The 21958-nt window shown below is 39.7% G+C and overlaps 1 protein-coding gene across 1 annotated transcript in view; it reads right to left on the reverse strand.

Annotated features, from left to right (window-relative positions):
• Positions 1–21958, reverse strand: part of PAK5 (p21 (RAC1) activated kinase 5) — a 126730-nt gene that overhangs the window by 11750 nt on the left and 93022 nt on the right. Inside the window, exons 2-5 of the mRNA XM_036752189.1 lie at positions 20861–21652; positions 8612–9103; positions 6619–6752; positions 3475–3601 (exon numbers count right to left, since the gene is read on the reverse strand). Of these exons, the coding sequence (XP_036608084.1) occupies positions 3475–3601; positions 6619–6752; positions 8612–9103; positions 20861–21652 (1545 nt within the window). The remainder of the gene's footprint in view (positions 1–3474; positions 3602–6618; positions 6753–8611; positions 9104–20860; positions 21653–21958) is intronic.

Below are 21958 nucleotides of genomic sequence, written 5' to 3' on the forward strand. Positions count from 1 at the left end.
CCTGCAAGGAACCGCCAATCAGGACTGCCACCCAAATCCAAGCAGGGCAAAGCAAGAGAACCTTGCCTCAGTGACAGCGAAGCGATCTCTGCACTCTTGCTCTGATCAGTTGCTTGATTCTCCCCACTGTGTGGGCCTGGGGCCAGAAGCAGCCTCTGCCACTGCTGTAGCCACCTTTGCCTCCCCAGGGCTGCGGCCACACCACGCACTTCCCTCACCCAGATCCAGCAGTTTTTCCACTGACCTGCTCGGCTGCCTTTGGTGTTTGTGAGTTGAGAAGTCTGGTAACTGCCATGGTTCAGTGATTCAGGGCACCAAGCCCAGCACTGTCCTTGACACCTAGTAGGTACTCAATAGGTGCTTGCTGATTAATTGTACTGTGGCAGCTTCTTCCCTAATAACTGACGGTTGTATTTGTTATACGGTTCTCAGAGCAGAGCCCTAATAAGGTGTTAAACAAAAGGGAAAGAAACTGCAATGCAGTGGTATCATAAGATGGAGAGCTACAAGCCACCTTAGAGATCATTTAGGACAAGTCTCTTGTATTATGGATGAGGAAACTGAGGTATGATGATAGAAATGAGTTACCTAAGGGTGCACAAAGTGAGTAAGTAACAGCTGGGATTGGAGCTTAGGCCAGGTGACTACAAATGCAATGATTTCTCCTACCCCGGGATGGAAGAAAAGAGAGCTCAGACAAGGAAAGAATTAGCCAGGCAGAAAACCAGCTTTTTGGCTACGAAATCTGGAAGCCAAAGAAGTAGGAATGGCAAGGAATCCTCCAGGTATGAGAGCTCCCAAGACTTTGCAGTATTGCATGATTTTGGCAAGTTACTTCACTCTAGGAATCTGCTTTCTAATGTGTAAAATGGACAGGGTGTGTAAAGAGGGAAAGAAGGAGTGGGCTGGGCTGGGCTAGAGGATCTTTTGAGTTTCTCTTAAGTCTTTGATGATTCTATGAGATTTACTCTGTGTCCTCCTCTCACTACAGCTCTTCATGAAAGAGTGAGGACAGTCAATTGTTATATTGCTTCTTATTTGTGTACGGGTTCAACTAGATGGTATGGGAGATGTCTTCTGACTTTGAGATTCTATGATTCAAGAACCCTTCCTGATATGGTCCTAAAGAGAGCTGTCCTGGGCTTCAGGCTTCCTTACACTAACTTAGATATTTAAAATAGGTACGTAGAAAAGAAAGCAGTGACCTCAAAGGGTCAACGTGGCTTCATGTTCATCAGTTTAAGCTCATAGTCCTGACAGATGAACATCATTTTTCATCCTGATATGCTCGCTCAGTAGACTGTAGACCAGAGGAATCCGGTAGGCCTACATTTTAGCCAAACTTGATGAAATCTGATATCCATGTGGACCAGATGGACTGACATGGGCTAGATGAAAGTACGTTTAGCTGGATTTAGAATTTCTTGAATGATTAACTTTGAATTTGGTACTTCAAGGGATAAAAAAAAGAAATATTAGAAAAAAAGATACTTAGTCCCCAGGTACCACAGAAATCTAATGAACTGGAAAATCTTTGGCTAAACAAGTACAGTGGCAACAATTACGTGAACAGATTAAATAAAACCATACTAGTGTCCCAATGCTATTTCTTTACTTCCATACTTTTCTTTAGAGCTATAGTCTATCATCTTATTATATGGACAAGTATCCAGAGAGTCAATAAACATTGATGAAGCAGCTATTATGGGCCAGGGACTATGCCCAAAGCTAGGGATACAAAGAAAGCCAAAAGATAGTCTGTTCTCTCAAGCAGCTCACAGTCTAATGGGGTGACTGCTACATACAAAAAAGATACACACACACATGATATAACACATATTTTTTGTATATTTAATAAATTGGGGAAAATAACAGAGAGAAGTCAGTAGCATTAAGATGGACCGGGAAAGACCTATCGAAGGTGTAGTTTTAGCTGGCAATTGAAGGGACCTGTGGAAGCCAGGAGGTAGAAATGAGGAGGGAGGAAATTTCCAGCTGTAAAAATATCCAGAGTCCCAAGATGGAGTGTCTTGTGCCAGGAACAGCAAGGAGGACAGTGTTACTGGATGGCAGAGAACATAGGTAAGTACGATGTAAGAAGACTGGAAAGTCACTCAGTTTCCTTAAATATGAAATGGGGAAAATAAAAGTAGGGCCTGCTCCATCTTTGAAAAATATAAAGCATTCTCTCTCTTTTTTCCTTTTTTTAAAATTTGGTTTTGTTTCTCCTTTCTCATGATTCATTCCATTGGTTATAATTCTTCATTACAACTGGACTACTATGTAAATAAGTTAAATGTGAAGGTATATGTAGAACCTACATTGGATTGCATGCCATCTTGGGGGATTGTGGGGAGGAAGGAGAGAGAGAAAATTTGGAACCCAAATACTTGTGGAACTGAGTGTTGTAAACTAAAAATAAAACGAAATAAAAAATATAAAGTATGGCATTAAAAATGTTAAGAACTCTCTTTTTTAGTATATTTATATAAATAGCAGGGAGCTATGAGAAAATGGTAAAAAAAAATTGGTTGAAAAATGCGAAAAGTATTACTGCAGATCAATCTTTATTTTTTCAATCTGACTAATGACTAATTTTTTCAATCTGACTAGACCTGGCTGGAAGGGCATCCTAAGGCCACTCAATGAATCACTGTGTTCCTGGGTCTCAAGATTCCCCTTGACTCTCTGAATCATTTCTGAAAGAAGTCTGCCAAGTGCCAAGATATCCAGACGATTATGACTATGCTTTGGGAAAAAAGAAGTAACTCTAAGAGAGGTTTTATTCCATTTATCATCAATGCCATGGCCCTCAATGGCAGGAAGAGAGGTTAAGTAGACCGCCTTGGTCAAATTCCATTTTATATCCATTCTGCTAATCCAAATTTTCTTTGAGGATTCAGCTCTTCTTTTCTTCCTTCACTTCTCTGTAGTATTCTAAATTGTAAAGCAGCTGATGCATTGAAGGAGTATATGAAATGGCTGCCATGACTACCTGTCCAAGCAGGTTCCCTCTAAGGAAGCACCAACAGCAGCTTGATTATAATCCCTTGGAAAGCCCAGATGGCTAATGCCTTCGGTTAAATTTGGAATAGAATCACAGGAGATATTTTCACGCATATGAGTAGAGAACTAATTTTTGTTAGAATTGAAGCAGGAAGGGGAAAACGAAGTTTCTACACTCCATGAGTTTCTATACTCACTGTTCACGCAAAGAAACGCACTTTAAATTTGGGCTCTCGTTGAAGGTGATGGCTGGGATTTCAGTTTCAGATATTGTGATCATAGCACACGTTGACCCTCTTCGTAAAGTGTGTGCCATAGATGGGAGGCAGAGACACCAAGTCGGGAAGTTCAGAGTCTAGAGGAACAAGTACCTCAGGGACAGCTGTCCTCTGAGGCTGATGTCCACAGCTGATGATCAGATTGAATTGTGTACTTTTACTAAAGGGAAGGAAAATCTTAATATCTTACCCGGCCATCACTTGTCAGAAGGATGGAGTCACTCTTTATGTCTCGATGAATAACTCCCTGATTGTGAAGGTAAGAAAGGGCCCTCAGGACTGATAAACAGACTGTAGCTATCTGTTCTTCATTCATTCTAAAAAAAAAAAAAGAAATCATGTTTAAAAAGTTACTTTGAAGGATTAAGGATACCTTTTAAGCAAAATCAAATGGACAGATTTAGAGTGTGTTCAGGTTCGTTAGTTCTAGCTAATGCAAATGAAAGAAATGTGGCTTCATCTGGAACATAGTAGATGCTTAATAAATGCTTGTTAACTGACATTTGATTTGACTCATACAACAGTCTTTAAGTCAGCACAAAACTGGTGGCAATGGGCCCCAAAGACTTATCTATTAAATAGTCTATTCTAAGTAAAAGTTATTCCTACCTCTTGACTATTGGGTAATTGGGGCAGTTGGTGGTGCAGTGGATATAATATCAGACGAGTCAGGAGGACTTGAATTCAAATGTGGCCTCAGACCCTTACTAGCTGTAAGACTGTGGGCAGGTCACTTACCCTTTTTAGACCCATTTCCTCATTTGTCAAATGAGCTGAAGAAGGAAATGGCAACCTTTCTAACATATTTGCTAAGAAAAAACTCAAATGGGATCACAGAGAGAAAGACACAACTGAAAGACTCAATAACAAAAATCACATATTAAATAAAAATCATATCCTGGGACTATGTGCTAAATCACACTAATATTTTACTAATTCTAAACAGTTTCTGAATATTTTTAACAAGGTTAATGCCATCATACAATGAAGCTACATGAGTAACAGTTCAGGTAGAAAGAGGAAAAAAATCCTCTATATTTATGGGAACATATGTTCCTGTTTACATAAGATTATGTAGGCACTTAATGAGGCTCATTCAAAAAATAGTGAGGATATTCTTTGATAAAGGAAATGAAGTAAACAAGAGTGAGGGGACAGAAGGGAAGGGAAGGAAAGAGAAGGAAAGGGAAGGGAAGAGGAAGGAACCAAAAGTCTTCATCTTACTTAGTTTCTTGCCTGACCTAGCAATGTCAAACTGCCAGTGTTAACATCTAACAAAGGCAAACAATTCTGTAATTTCTTTCCATAGTTATGGTAATCACCCAGAAGGGAAAACCACTACTTATTTTAGAATTCATTTATGTTGATCAGCTAAATATGTCTTCAATTATTATCACACAAAGTATCCTAATCTTCCTTCTATTGCATTTCCCCCCAGCATACGAGATTTTAATTTGTTCCAAGCAGACAATAAAAGTCTACAGATGGGCTACAATAACAACTGACTATGTTACATTGTTAAGGACCATTTGAGAGGTCATCTCTCAGAAGTTTAGGTTTGATCTGCTAAGATGTTCTAAGACTGATTTCTAACTCAATGAATTTGAACTATTCAAGGCTAGCTGAAGTTCACACTATTATTATTATTATTATTTTATTTCTAGAAATCTTTCCATGCTAAGTAGAATTTAATTCACAAGAATGAGAATGAAATTTATTTCCTCTAATCAATCAATTTATCGACATGTATCAAAATTTTTAAGGTAGAAATTTCCCAAATTTGCATAATCATCGTTTAAAATTTTGTATATTCAAGACACCCCTTGATAATTTTTCAACTGCTTCTTCTTCAATGCTGGTGCCCCAGTCCCAGTTCTCTGGACTAGTAAAAGGACAATCAGGAAAAGACAAAAAGATAGGTCCGCTGTGTTAACGGCAGGAGGAAGAGAGAGATCAACTGCCAATTGGGAACCTTTTCCTGATTTAATCCTGAAAACTGAAATTATTTTTAAGGGAGGAAAAGGTTTCTTTTGGAAAGAAATTTGATGAACTTTTCTTCTGCGTGTTGCCACATGAACAAATTCCCCTTTGCGCTATCATCTTTATGATCTGGAAAAGTCTAGGATTTGCAGGTTTCTCTGTTCTCAGGAACCTGCAGAGTGCATTGCCTCAGGAAGAAGGAGAGCTGCCTGTATGTATCTGGTCCTGTGCTAGCGCTCCCATGAAGACAATATCCTCCCAGCTGAAACTGCATGGAAAATTGGTAGAGGTCCTCATTCCTCCTCCAGTGTCCTCTATTATCTGGAAGCCACAAATTGGAAAAAGTACAGATGACCAACATGGGGCCAGTCGATACTTTTGTGCTTCATCAGTGATCTAGCCACATAATTGTATTTTCACAAAGCTTCCCTATCTTCTCTTCACTGAGGCTTACTCTCCTGGCTGCACTTTCATTTATGGAACAAGGAGGGAGGCAAGAGGCAGAGGCAACAGGATGGAAAGTACTTCTTTATCTTTCAAGATTGTTTTAAAACAAAACAGAAATATATTTCTTCTTTTATGTAACAAAACGATATTCTTTGGTTGGTCTTATACCTGCTATTTTTTATTTGAAATAAACTGAAAATATCTTGTCTTGCACTTCTGTTTAATTTATCATAGCACGCAGTATTAATACACTTCTTCCATGCTTGGAATACTTCTCCTTCTGACTTCTGCCTCTTCATTCCCGTGGCTTCTTGAAAGAAGGTGGTGCAAATAGTGCTTCAGACAAGAAGCCATTCTTGGTCCCCAAGATTCTAGAGCCTTCCCCTCTAGGTACCTACCAACTACTGCGTATATCTTTCATGTAGCTATTTATTTATATGTCATTTTCCTCACTGAAGTGCAATCTCCTTGAGGGCAGGGAATATTTTTGCCTATCTTGGTGTAATTTCCTTGAGGGCAGGGAATGTTTTTGCCTATCCTGAGATTCCTACTACTTAGTAAAGTTCAAAGCACAGAGAAAGCATGCAATAAATGAATATACACTGATTGACTGATTAAGAAATGAATAGTATAATTCAATCTTATAATATTTATCACTGAACATTTATCATTTGCAAGAGCATACTAACTTCAACATATATTTAAATGGGGCTTATTCCCTGTATGTTGTATGGGGACTGTGGTATGACAGTAAGATGTAATGCCTACCTATGAGTTTCTTAGAACTGAGATATTAACAAGGATGGTCTAATGATTACATGGGTCACTCAGGTACCACCTGTTAGTGAAAGATAAGTATATGAAAAAAAGAGTCTCCCAGGGATTTCCAGGTACTAAATAAACTCACCTCATATGAGTTACTATCTCAGTCAAAGCCCCGCCTTCCAGAAACTCCATGACAACCCACAGCTCATCACCAACAAGATAACTATTGTACATGTCAACCACATTGTCATGATGATAATCCCTCATTATTACAACCTGTACAAAAGAAAAGGAAATGATATCTCTATTAGTTGGCAAAGAAGTAGCCTGGAATAGCAAATGTGGCTTTGGATGTGGGCCCAGGAAGATCCTGTCTCTCACATCTACCAGCTGTGTTACCTTGGGCAAGTTACAAAACCTCTTTGTATACCAAGAGATTCTTTAGGATTTATCCACTAAGTCATAAATGGGAGACCCTAGAATCACATACTGACAAAATCACAACTACTTCACATATTTGTTTGCATGAGAAGGTGAAATCTTATTTTTTTTTTCTGCTGGAGACAGTTCTTCTCACTATTAAACTTCTAAAATTTATAAATGTGTAAGAGTGGATTCTATTCTCCTCACCCTAATCAATAAATCAACACAATAAATTGGGTATTCAGGAATTTCTTTTTCAAAAAATACTTACAATAAGTGAATAAGTCTTTAATCAATTTGAAAGGACCACGGGATGTGGGGCCATTGGATGAAAGGTGGAAAATGTCACACAGGAAATACCTTGCGAATGGTTCATAAGATAAACTCCTAACATCACATTTCTTGGACTGTTTATAAAAATATATTTGGGCTATTTACAAAAATGGCAATTCAGTTGAGCAGTATATCCGGCACGTGGTAAACCTGCTTCTTCTCCAGAGAAACTGGGGGTGGCAATGAGCACATCAACGCTACACAGACAGGATTCTTAAAGGATCAAACCAGTTTCCACATATTGTTTTTAAGATAAGAGGTATGTATTTAACTTCATGGCTGACTATAATTTTATAGCTTCTGATTCTTGATCAATTATTCTCCAAGAAATGTTTGAGAAAGTCCTTAAAGAGAGTAGGGTAAGGAGAACCATAGCTTCTGGGAGTTGGGTAATGCAGTTTTTAGAATTATAATTATTGCTATTAATACTTCAACTAATACTTTCAACGATAATAACATGCCTCTAAATGGGGCGTTGATAAGCATAACCTAATGGTAACATATTCATTGTCAAGACACTGTATCTGATGGGAAAAAAATAAGTTAATTAACCAGGGTCTTTGAGTGATATCTAAACACTAAACAAATTTACGTAGTAAGAGTTTATCTGTCAAAGAACTACCTCTTAGAAATTCAATAAAAACCCAGAGTTCATCATCAACAATTTCCCATTAGAGTGGACAAATGACTTTATTGCTAAGGAATCTCAGTTTTCTCACTGGTAAATAAGAGTATTCCTTCACTGAATTATAAGGTTTAGAGGTGTAAGAGGCCTTAGAGCCTATCTTTTCTGGCCTATTGATTTTGTTGATAAGAAAATGAAGACTGAGAAAAGAAAAAGTAAATGACTCAGTCACCCAGGTATTCAAAGCAGAGCCGGGATCAGACAATCTTAGTTTGAATCCTGATCCTGCTACTTTCCTACCTGTGTGACCTGGAACAAAGCCCTTAACTTCTCTGGGTTTCACTTTTCTCCTCTGTAAAACGAGGGAGCTGGATTAGATGGTCTGAACCTCTTCTAGCTCCTAATCTATGATGCTATGAGCACACATCCTCCAAGCCCCAATCCAGTGGTCCCACTGCTAACACAGTTGCAGGGTCTCTCATCTCCTCCCTTCAGACTTACTTCACCATTAGATATTACGAGGTTTAATTAGAGAACAGTTCCTACTTTCTTTGTGTTCGCCATATATTGGTGCGATTCCCCTCCTCCCCTCCCCTTTTCTAGCTACATTTAGCATAGCTTCAAAAATTGGTTAACCAGAACATGTAAATGATCACAGGGCTCTTACCAATAGACCAATCTCTTGAAATGCATATTCCAGGGCCAATCACCCTTTAATCAAATAATAGAAAATGTTCAGGGAACATTGATTTACCTCATTAAAAAGTAGCTCACGCCGCTGTTGTTTCCTGAGGTCCATTTTCTTTACTGCGACTTGTTTTCCTGTGGGTTTCTCAGTGGCAAGATAAACTATTCCAGTCGACCCTTCTCCTATTTTAATGAAATTATCCAGGTATTCGCGTGGGTCACCAGGGCTGACCACAAGCTGTAGAGCAGCCCTGAATTGTTCATGGGACACCCTAGAGGGCTGCTGGTCTGAGGATGAACCCCAACTAGGTGGGGGATAAGCACTTGAAGAGACGCTTGGGGAACTTGGATAAGAAGCTGTAGAAATGTACTGAGAGCTGCTCTGGAGCCCAGGCTGGTGGTAGTGAGCAGCCTTGTGATATCCAGAAGGATACTGGTAGCCGCTTGAGGAATAGTTAACTTTGTTCTGAGTTTGAGGTAGTTTGACAGGGCCCCGAGGGTAAGTGTCAGATCCAGACAGGGTTGGGCTAACCGCCATCTGTGCTCGATCATAATCCACCTGGGGAAGGAAGTAATGCTAGTCATCACGGGTAGTCTTCACATATATGCCAGCGAGTTAGTTCATAACTTTGGCTGAATGATGACTGTGTGCAGAGCATCATTATATTGGGCCTAGCCTGGGCAAATAATAAAATAAGAGAAGTCTGTCTTGCGTATCCCCGAGTCTGGAATTTCAGTCTCCTTTGCACTCATACACATACCCAGGGCCTTGAGGTTGTCTTTCTTTCCTCCCATCAAAATCTAATCTCAGAATTAGTTATTTATGCCTTATTATTATATCTTATGTTATTAGTCATTTATACCTTAGTATAAATTCCACTAAATGTGTTCCCTCTCCTTTGATATTGACATTTTAGGCATTGTTCCTTTGAAATAAAAGGCTTTGTACTGCTATAGGAATTGAAAGCATCAAGGGGTAGGTGAGGGAGGTCTATAGAGGAAACAGTCCTCAGTGCCCCAGAAATCATAATATGTAAGTAGGTATTGACACTGCCTTCCCACAAGGTTGGCTATAGAGTTTCTGATTTCTGCTGCCTGACTTCTTTCAGAGATGCTCTTTGGGTGGGCTATAAGTCAGATGGACCTGGAGACTTCAGGCCACCCCCGGCTGTTCAGAACCCTCTACTTTTCTACTGCGTCTAGAGCCTGCCCAGCTTGAAGAAGTCCCTATGTGTCATATATCTGTCTCCTCTGTCCCCCATCAAAATGTATCTGTCATTCTTATTTCTTCAATATACGATTCCTAGAAAAAATTTTTAAAAACCTCATAAAAGTTTAAGTGACTTATAATAGCTAAATGTTGACTTTTCCCCAAAGTAATCTTTATAATGAGATAGGGGAGATATCATGCCTTAACCATAAGATGGACTATAAATGCTCCGTTCCAGGGAAGTTTGTTCAGGATTCCTCCAGTAGTAATTCAATTCCATTAAAATAAAACAAAACATTTACTATGTATTTACTGTGCATGAAGCAAGAAATAATGTTGCATAGTGTATATCAAGCTTGTCTCTCTGTCAGAATTACTTGGATTCAATTTCTGTCTCTGATACATATTTTTTGAAATCTATTTTTTATTTTTAGTTTAGTTCCACAAATTTGTGAGTTCCAAATTTTCTTCCCCTCTCCCTCCTCCCCCTTCCCCCCCCAAGAAGGCAGGTAATCCAATATAGCTTCTACATATACCTTCACATTAAACTTATTTACACAATAGTCAAGTTGTAAAGAAGAATTATAACCAATGGAATGAACCATGAGAAAGAAAAAACAAAACCAAAAGAGAAGAAAAAAAGAGCAAATAGTTTACTTCAATCTGCATTCAGACTCCGTAATTCTTTCTCCAGATATGGATAGCTTTTTTTCATCATAAGTCTTTTGGAGTTGTCTTAGAACCTTATATTGCTGAGAAGAGCCACGTCTATCAAAGTTAGTCACTACAGATACTGTATGTCTGTAACTGTGTATAATGTTCTCCTGGTTCTGCTGCCCTCACTCAGCATCAGATCATGTAAGTCTTTCTAGGTTTTTATGAATTCCATCTGCTCCTCATCTCTTATAACACAATAGCATTCCATTACATTCATATACCACAACTTCTTTAGCCATTCCCCAATTGATGGGCATCCCCTTGATTTCCAATTCTTTGCCACCACAAAAAGAGCTGCTATAAATATTTTTGTACATACTGGTCCATTTTCTACTTGTGTGATCTCTTTGGGATACAGCCCTAGAAGTGGTATTGCTGGGTCAAAGCGTATGCAGATTTTTATAGCCCTTTGGGCATAGTTCTGACACATATTGACTATGTGACCGTAGTGAAGTCATTCAACCTCTCACTCATCTGAGCAACACTATAAGGTTTTTCTTAACTTTTGTGTGTCATGAATGTCTTTGGTACTGTAGTGAAGCCTATGGATCCCTTCTTAGAATGATTTTAAATGAAAAGATAAAATACATAGGATTACAAAGTAAGAAAATTGTATGGGGGAAATTAAAAAAAAACGTCAAGTTCATCTATTGTAGGTCATCTCTGTTCTAAGACTGTAAACTCCACATAAATTGGAGATCTGTCGGGGTAGAGAGAGTTTCCTTATCAGAAGTTTCTTCTATTGATGAAGGTCCATACCACACAGATATAATTTCAGCAGAACATTTATGCTTTGTCTCTCTTCTATCATCATCTTAGCAGTGGTCTTATTCCCTTTTCTCCATTCCACCCCCATTTCAACAATCTGGCTAGCAGCTGTTGTGGGGGTGAAAAACCAACACAAGCCCAACAACAAGCACGCTGCCAGCACGTTGCCAAAGCCCAGGTTCTTTTAATCTGCTTTACTAAGGAAAGCAACGTTAAGGGGTTAACAAGCTTCTTTTAATCCAGCATACAAATATCACTCATTTAGTTCAGGGGAAAAAGCCAGCGCCCTGAACTTCAGGGCAAAATACAAAGTACAAACATCAACAGATAGACCTTGTCTGATTCAAATCCAATACATGGTTACCAGAGTTTAACAAAGTCCTAGCATCCGGGTTTACGAGCTGGAGGGCTCTTAGCTACACCTGCCCAGAGTCTCCGCATCAGCAGGCCACCAAGAGTGAGAGCCCTGAGCAAATAGCTCTGTCTTCTCTTCTTATGCCGTTTCAGACGTCATCAAATCTCATCTGAATGACCGGAACTTAGGCTCCTATGATTGGCTCTTGAGTTAGCACCTCCCCTTAGTACCCTGGGAGCTTCACACCCACACAGGCTTAGCACCTAGTAAGACTCAATGAAATACACTGTATTAATCAAAGGAAACAAAAGCCAAACTCTTCAAGGACATTTGGTTGAACTGAGTGCTAAGAGCCCATTTTGCTTACTAACACAACCCCCCACCAAATGTAAGTGGCACACTAGATAAGGCATTAGACTGATGGTCAGAAAGACTTGAGTTCAAATGTGATCTCAGATACCTACTAATTATGTAACCCCAGCTTTCCTCATCTGTAAAATAGGATAATATAGAACCTACCTTTTAGGGTTGTTGTGAGGATCAAATGAGAGAATGTTAATGAAGTGCTTTGCAAACTTTTAAGTACTACATATATGCTTACTATAATAATAATAAGCAACACCTTTATTTTTAGAGTTCTTGTAAATGCTCATTTTCCTATGTAGAGAACTCTTTATTTTTTGACTTATTACGCGCGCACACACACACACACACACACACACACACATACATACACACACAGACAGAGATGTGGGTGATGGGGATAAATAAACCAAAAGAAAACACGCCCTACCCTCAAGGATGCCATATTCTTCTCTTTACATTTTACAAGGAACATTAAATAACCACCTACTTTATTTTGCATGAATTGGGTATGATATGCACATAGTGGATACTTAACAAATGCTGCTACTATTAATATTAAATCAGTTATTGAAATTTAATGCTAAATATTTAAAACCATAAAGTACTGACTGGAGTGTCCTCTACAAGGTTCCTGTTGTAATGCCTCATAATGGAGGAAAGGTCACCCTGGATTCTTGAAGGTTAGATTGGCGTATTTCAACTCCCAGCAGGACCCACAAAGCTACAGGACAGCTTTGAGGGCAGACCTGGAAAGAGACTGTCTACAGTCTGACTAGCTAAGTACACACAGGCTTATCACCAGAAGGTCATCCAGTAGATGATAATTTCTTTGGCCATGGCAAACCATAAAAGATAACCATTCCTTCAATTGGGACCCATAGTCCTGTGTGGCCCTCTCCTACTTCTACTTTTGCAGTGACAGTGGTTGGTTGATTGGTTACTGTCCTTTGTTCTTGAAGAGGCCCAAAATGACATCACTATGCTAGAGTCAAGTTTCAGTGTGTCTGACTGTGGCTGATCAGCTCAATAGGAGCTTGAAATGTTCTACCACAGGTCATCCACATTTAAATAGTCTGTGTGAGCATTTGGGATGGATACTCTAAATCTGCACATCCTGCGTTTCCTTTGAGCTGTTTCAATTCGGTCCTGCTCATAGAGCACAGCACCTCCTCTGATGTGGGCATGCCATGCTGAGCGGTCCTGTGCCAGTGTCTCCCATATCACATAATTAATCCCAAAGTTCTTGAGACCTTGTATCACTTCTTCTGACCACCATGTGAATGCTTGTCCTGTGTGAGCTGTCCATAAAACAGTCTTTTTGACAAGCGCACATTTTGCATTCAAACAATGTGGCCAGTCCACATTACTCAGAGAGTTGCACTCTCTGAAGCAGAGTATGAATGACTGGCAGTTTAGTTCAAGTAAGGACCTCAGCATCTAGTATCTTATCCTGCCAGGTGATCTTCAGAATCTTCCTAAGACAGTACAAATGGAAGTGATTCAGTTTCCTGGCCTAGTATCGGTATAATGTCCAGGTTTCACAGGCACACAACAATGAAGTCAGCACAATGGCTCTGCAGATCTTCAGTTTGGCAGTCAGTCTAATATTTCTTCTCTCCCATACTTTCCTTCAGAGCCTCCCAAACACTGAGATAGGTCTGGCAATTTGTGCCTCAACCTCATTATCGATGTGTACATTCCTGGAAAGTAACTACCAAGGTAAGTGAACTTATTCACAGCAATCAAAACTTCTCTATTTGCTGTAACCGATGGTTCCACACATAGATGGTGTGGTGGTGGCTGATGGAGCACCTGTGTGTTCTTGGCGTTAATTGTTAGGCCGAAAATAGCACAAGCAGCAGAGAATTGATCCATACTTTGTTGCACCTCAGCTTCAGAGGCACAATCATCTGCAATTTAGTGCACAATCATCTGCAAACAGAAAATCATGCACCAGCACTCCCTCCACTTTGGTCTTGGCTTGTAGCCTTTTCAAGTTGAAGAATATACCATCAGCATGGTAGCTGACCTTGATGCCATGTTCATCATCATTGAAAGCATTTGCCAGCACGGCTGAAAACATCATGCTAAAAAAGCACGGGAGCAAAAGCACAGTTTTGTTTCACTCTGCTGGTGACTGGGAAAGCACAAGGACATTGTCCATTATCCAGAACCTGGGCAAGCATGCTGTCATGGCACTGACATACAATCCTGATGAACTTCTCCGGGCAACCACATTTTGACATACTTTTCCATAAGCCCTCATGACTGACAGTATCAAAGGCCTTGGTCAGATCTACAGACATTAGGTACAGACCTCTGTTCTGCTCCTGGCATTTCTCCTGGAGTTGTCGGGCAGCAAACACCACACTGACTGTTCCTGGGACCTTTATGAAGCCACACTGGCTCTCAGGTAGATGGCCATTTTCCAGGTGAAGGATCATCCTATTAATGGTGACTCTGGCAAGAATCTTGCCAGCAACAATTAAGAGAGAGATGCCCCTGTGATTGTCACAGGACAGTCTATTTCCTTTACCTTCATAGAGATGGACAATAGAGGCATCCTTTCCTGGGGGATAACCTCATCTTGCCATATAACCTGGAAAATTTCCATCAACTTTTGTATGAGCAATGGACCCCTACTTTGTAAATCTCAGCTGGAATAGAATCAGCACCAGGTGCTTTGCCACAGGAAAGGGGCCTAATGGCATTCAAAACCTCTTCTTCAGCTGGAGCTTCAGCTAGGGAGGGATTGACTTCAACCTGAGGTAAACGGTCAATGGCCTCAGCATTGACTGATGATGGTCTGTTGAGAAGACTATGGAAGTGTTCAGACCATCTTCCTAGGGTCATGTCCTTATCACTAATTAATGTGGCTCCATTAGCATTGAGTAGCTGAGATGCACCATAGGTCTTTGGCCCATAAATAGCCCTCAGTGCATCATAAAAGTGCTTTGGATTATTACTATCAGCATAAAACTGAATTTCATCTGCCTTATGACTGAGCTAAGAATCCTGCATCTCTCTAAGCTTTGCTTGTACTTTACTTTTGATGGAATTAAATGCTTCCTTCTTAGAGGTGGACCAACTATCGTGCTGGTAAACCCAGTGGAATTCTTTTTCATTTAGCAGCTTCTGAATTTCCCCATCATTTTCACCAAACCAGTCTTGGTGTTTGTGAGTGTTCTGATATAGATGTTTAAATGCAGTGCCATATACCAAATCTCTGAGTGCTTACCACTCCTTTTCTTCTCCACTGTTGCCAACTGTGTGTTGGCCCAACTTTTCCTCCAAGTCAGCAACAAACTGTTCCCACTCAGAGAAGACCTCTAATTTGTTGACATTAATTCTTCTGGTAGTCACTTTGCCGTGTGGCTGCCAGTTTTGTTGAATGGGAATATTTAGCATGGAGAGAATTATCAGTCCAGCACTCTGCATCACACATTGCCTTCATCACTCTCACATCCTGTCTGTCTCTTTTCCTTACAATCACATAGTCCATTAAATGCCAATGTTTGCTGCAAAGGGGCATCCATGAAGTTTTATTGTGTCTAGGTAAATGGAAGACAGTGTTGGTGATGAGAAGGTCATGAGATGCACAAGTGTTCAGTAGTAAGTGACCATTGCTGTTGCTGTTTCCAACTCCATTCCTCCCTAGGACTCCTTGCCAAGTCTGGTAGTCTGAACCTACTCTATCATTAAAGTCACCCAGAAGTATAAGCTTGTCCTCTTTTGATGATAAGGTTCTCCAGGTCTTCATAAATTTTTTCTTTAACCTCATCAGGGTTTGTCATGGTGGGGGAATATACTCTGATGATGGTGGAGTGATGTTTTCTTACAAGTGGCAATCTCATTGTTATGAGCCTGTTGTTGACTCCTTTTGAAAGGCATACAAGCTTGTTGACTAGATTAGTTTTCATTGTAAAACTTATACTAGCCTCACTACGCTCCCCTCCACTGCAGCCCCTTGAGAAAAATGAACATCCAACTCCAACTCCAGGAAGCTGCCCTTCATTTGCCAGCCTTGTTTCACTCAGGGCTTCTATTTGGATGTAAAACCTGCTGAGAGCTATTCATTTTTCAGGCCTGCTGGATTTTGTGTTGTTTATAAATATGTGCACCTTACAGGTTTCATTGTTTCCTTTCTTTTTTATACTAATCTCCCAAATGGGTTTTGGAGAACCTCCAGTGCCAAGAAGAACAACCTTCCCTTCAACTTCTGACCTCCTATTTCCTCCTCCAACCCCATGGTGCCCTCCACTTAATGATGAACATTCTCATACCTGGTCATACTCTTCATATCCCAGTGACTCTGAACTCATGTAGATCGTCATCCAAATCCTATTCCATACCGTCTATCACCTGATTCCTTATTTCTATCCCCTAAAACCTTCTTAGTCCAAAGTTTCATCCTAACTCCACTTAGCCCTTCCACTGTGCCCTCCTAGTATGGGGGCAAGAATTGAGGAGGAGAGAAAAATTGTAAGGCAGGTATCACACTCATTTAGGAAAGAAAAGGAATGGCTTGGTAACAGGGAAAGGTGTAAACAACCACCAGGATTTTGATTTGGCTACAGAAAGTTATTTTGGTGACAAGGAAGACCAAAACACACTCAGAAAAAGATAGCAAAGCCAAAGCACCTACATCTAAAGCAGACTCCAAGAAATGTATGAATTGGTTTCAGGCCATGGAAGAGCTCGAAAAGGATTTCGAAAATCACGTAAGAGAGGTAAAGGAGAAATAGTAAAGAGAAATGAGAGTGATGCAGGAAAATCATGAGAAAAGGGTCAATAGCTTGGTAAAGGAGGCACATACACACAAAATACTGAAGAAAATAACACCTTAAAAAACAGACTAGGCCAAATGGCAAAAGAAGTATGAAAAGCTTATGAGGAGAAGAATGCCTTAAATAGCAGAATTGGCTAAATGGAAAAGGATGTACAAAAGCACACTGAAGAAAATAATTCCTTAAAAATTAGAATGTAGCAAATGGAAGCTAGTGACTCCATGAGAAATCAAGAAACAAACAAAAAAAGAAGAGCATGTGAACTTTCTTATTGGAAAAACAACTAACTTGGGAAATAGATCCAGGAAAGATAATTGAAAAATTATTGGACTACCTGAAAACCATGTTCAAAAAAAGAACCTAGCCATCATCTTTCAAGAAATTATCAAGGAAAACTGTCCTGATATTCTCAGAATCAGAGGGTAAAACAGAAATTGAAAGAATCCATTAATCATCTCTTGAAAGAGACCCCAAAATGAAAACTTCCAGGAATATTATGGCCAAATTCCAGAGTTCTCAAATCAAGGAAAAAATACTGCAAGCAACCAGAAATAAACAATTCAAGTATGGTGGAGCCACAGTCAGGATAACACAAGATTTAGCAGCTTTCTTTAAAGGATTGGAGGGCTTGGAATATGATATTCTAGAGGATAAAGGAGCTAGGATGACAGCCAAGAATCACCTACACAGAAAAACTGACCTTCAGAGGGAAATGTGCACATTCAATGAGATAGAGGACTTTTAAGCACTCTTAATGAAAAGACCAGAGCCAAATAGAAAATCTGACTTCCAAATACAAGACTCAAGAAAAGGATAAAAGAGTAAACAGGACCTAATAAGGTTAAACTATTTACGTTGCTACATGGAAAGATGATGTTTGTAACTCATAAGACCTTTCTCATTATTAAGGTAGTTAGAAGGAGTATATACAGACAGAGGGCACAGATGTGAGTTGAATATAAAGGGATGATACCTAAAAAAACAAAATTAAGGGATGAGAGAGAAATGTACTAGGAGAAAGAGAAAAGGAGAGGTAGAACGGGGTAAATTATCTCACATAAAAAGGCAAGCAAAAGCTTTTACAGTGGAGGGGAGGAGGGGGGAGGTGAGGGGGAGTGAGTGAACCTTACTCTCATCAGAACTGGCTCAAAGAGGGAATAATATACACACTCAATTGGGTATAGAAATCTATCTTTGTGTTGGTAAGCAAAATGGCCTTTGTTTCCTTTGATTAATTCAGTGTCTTTGATTGAGTCTTACTTGGTGCTAAGCCCCAGGCCCAAACTCCTATTATGTGTAAAACCTTAGTGGGTGTGAATTGGCAACTAAGGTGGGGTCCAAGGTGGGGCTAACTCCAGGGAGGGCCTAGTTTACATGTCTGGGAGAGCAAAGGCTTTTAGACCACGTGGGTTTAAGTCCGCCTCTTTGTGACGATTCTAGGTCACGTGGGTGAGTCGCATGTGTGACTCACCCCTGACACTGAAAAAGATATAAAAACCAGGGGTTGGCTGTTTTTTGGAGCTCTACCTGCAGTAGTGGTGGTGAGTGTGACTCTGGGCCAGCCCTCGTTCCGAGCTCCCAGGCTGAACCTAGATGTTGGTAACTATGAATTGTATTGGGTCTCTCTGTTGATATTTGTAATTTGTATTTTGTTCTGAAGTTCAGGGTGCTGGATTTTTCCCTTGAACTAAGTGAATGCTGTCTGTATGCTGGATTAAAGTAAACCTGTCAACCCCTTCACCTTGCTTTCCTTATTAAGGCAGATCAAAAGAACCTGTGCTGTTGGCAGCTTTCTGGGTGCTGGCTGTGGGTGGATCTTACACCCCCACAGAAGCTGCTAGCTGGATTGTTGAAACAATCTTACCTTACAGGAAAGTAGGAGGGGAAGGGGATAAGAGAAGGGATGGAGGGCTGATTGGGGGAGGGGGTAGTCAGAAGCAAAACACCTTTGAGGAGAGATAGGGTGAGAGAGAGAACAGAATAAATGGTGGGGTGGGGGTAATAGGATTGAGGGGAAAACAGCAATAGAAACTGTGAGAAAACATTTTGAAGCAAGTTTTTCTGATAAAGACCTCATTTCTCAAACATACAGACAAGTGAGTCAAACTTAGAAAAATAAGAGCCATTCCCCAATTGATAAATGATCAAAAGATATAACCAATTTTCAGATGAAGTAATCAAAGCTATCTACAACTATATGAAAAATTATTCTAACTCACTATTGATTGGAGAAATGCAAATTAAAACAATTCTGGTGTACTATCTCATACCTATTAGATTGGCTAATAGGACCGAAAAGGTAAATAACAAATGTTAGAGGAGATGTGGGAAAAATGAGACTTTAATGCATTGTTGGTGGAGTTATGAACTGATTCAACCATTCTAGAGCAATTACAAACTATGACCAAAGACCTATAAAACTATGCATACCGTTTGACCTAGCAATACCACTACTAGGCATGTATCCTAAAAGAGGTAAAAAAAAAAAAACAAAAAGGAAAAGTACTGTATGTACAAAAATATTTATAGCAGCTTTTTTCTGAGGGTAAAGAATTATAAGTTGAGCAGAAGCCCATCAATTGGGGAATGGCTGAACAAGTTGTGGTATGTGATTATGATGGAATAATTATTGTACACTAAGAAATGATAAACAGCAGGCTCTCAAAAAAACCTGGAAAGACCTGCATGGACTGATGCAAAATCAAATGCACTACGTATAAAATAACTGCAATATTGTAAGATGTTCAGCTGTGAAGGACTTAGCTATTCTCAGCAATATAACCATCCAAGACAACTCTGAAGGACTGAAGGACTGAAGGACTTAGGATGACAAATGATATCCATCCCCAAACCGTTGGTTTCTGAACACAGATTTAAGTATAATTTTACTTTATTTTTTGAGGCTTTTTTTGGTCTTTATCTTCTTTCACAGCATGACTATTATGGCAGTGTTTTGCATGACTACACATGTATAACCTATATCGAATTGCTTGCCTTCTCAATTGGGGGGGCGGGGTCAGGAAGGAGGAAGGGAGAGAATTTGGAACTGAAGGTTTTCAAAACAAATGTTAGAAGTTGTTTTTACATGTAAGTGAGCAAAATACAATCCTAAGTAAATGCAAAAAAATGCAAACTAATTAAAAGAATGATGCCACTTTTACTCATTTGAGTTTCTAGAGACTTGGAAAAGTAAAAATCAATTTGTTATTCATCTCACTACAGGCAGGAGAACCACTCATTCTTCTTAGCATTTTCAGTGAAGCAGAGCCAAACAAACAGTTGTGGCCTCTATTTTCACAGCAGGAAGTTCTGTGTTACTGGTAGGGTTATTTATTTGTAGGACTAAAACAGAGTTCTAAACACATATGCATTATTTTGTGTCTTTTTCAATGTCTAATTTTTTTAATCAAATAAACATTTTAACAGTAGATGTACCATCCTTTCTCCTTGCCTCCCACAGAACTCAAATAAAGACATGTAGCTCTTGGCTCCCAGACTTTATTGTTTTCAAATTGGAAGTGAAACACTTATTTTAAATGAGTGGATTTTATGGTTTTAAGGCTACAGAGAGCTTAAAAAATAACTTGAAGGTTACTCCTATAGGTTCAGCTTCTGCTGGCCTGTGATGTGATGTTATGGGCAATCTCTGCACTTAAGATGGCCAGGGCAGCTCAGCTCTTTGCTTTATTTGTGGAGAAAAAGGAAGACAGAGGAATATCTCCTCGAAATATAACAAAGAGCAATCCTATCATTGTCCCTCTCAACCTAATTCCCCCTCTAAAAGGTGGAGCCTGGGGCTTGTGGATACCTATCATAATTGAAAAGCAATAAAATCCCTTATGTAATGTCAAGGTATAGTCAGAAGAAAATAGGACTAGGGGTGATGTTACTTACGTTAGCTATTAGACCATTGCGATTGTATGATAAAGTCAAACTTCAATAACATTTCTTATTTAAAAGGCTAACTGCTATGGTGAAGCTACCGCTCTTTCATGGTTTTATTATTGTTGTTTTTGCTATAGTTATTTAGGGAAAAAAATAAGCACTTTCAGCACAAACTGTGTGGAGGAGACTGGGGAGCAAGAAAAATCAGACTGATGGCTGCCAACTTACCTTTGGAACGCACGTGGTGGTTTCTGAGAGGCGAGGGTAGGTGTAAGAGCTGTATGAGTGTCCTTGTGGGTGTGACTTAAATGAACTTGCTCCATATGGCATGGCAGGTTCCTGAAGCCCAGAACCTGATCTTGACCTCTGCCGCATGGCTGGCTGAGGGCTGGTCTGATTTATATATGAAGACTTTGGTCTCCTATCATAATCATCCATGCTGGGCCTCCATTCACTTTCACTATACACCAGGCTTTCTTTTGAACATTCACTTGTCCCTGCAGTCCTAGAGGGAGTTAATTGAAAGGAATCTCGGTAATCTAGAGGGGATCCAGTTGAAACTCTGTGATAGTCCCACTTGAAGCCACTATATTCACTTGGTTTACTTAGCATATCCATGTGGATGTGATAATCTGGAGGAAGCCTGGACATATCTGATTTCAAAGCCTGTATGTCGGAATAATAGGCATCATCAGATTTCATTTTCACTGCATGTCCATTTTGCTTAGATACTTGGCTGCCTTCATAATATCGATCTAACTCATCTCCATATGGACCTTTTTCTCTATATTTTTCTGTCATGTAGTCAGTGGTAGTGTCAGATTCACTGGAGTACTGAGAAAATGAGATGAAACCATTTTCTTCCGAATGTCTCTGGACATGGTTGGAGGTACCCTGATGAGGAGTGGGAGGACTTTCTTTCCTTAGAGAATTGGAACGAGTAACAGAGATGTTGTCAAATTCTTCTAGCAAACCATTGATTGAAGTTTCCTTGCAGGGTTTGTTTCCCCTAACAATTGTCTGGAAAGATGAAAAGAAATATTTTTTTTAGGAATGCCTTAACATCTGTGTATTCAAAAAACAAAATCAAGCAAATAGTCCCTCCCTACTCCCCCCAAAAAGAACACCTTGCGCTTGGCTGAGAAATGAAACCACTGAAGAAATGCGTTTCTGGGTGCATAAGATGTAGGATTTAGGATTATTTGATTTAGAATCAGAGGGGGCCTTAGTGTTTACCTAGTTTAACCCTCTAATTTTATAGATGAGGAAATTTAAACCCAGATGGACTTACCCAAGGTCACATGGGTAATAAAAAGCATAGCTCAG

Source organism: Trichosurus vulpecula, chromosome 3 (assembly GCF_011100635.1).
Source record: "Trichosurus vulpecula isolate mTriVul1 chromosome 3, mTriVul1.pri, whole genome shotgun sequence".
NCBI classification, from domain to species: Eukaryota; Metazoa; Chordata; class Mammalia; order Diprotodontia; family Phalangeridae; genus Trichosurus; species Trichosurus vulpecula.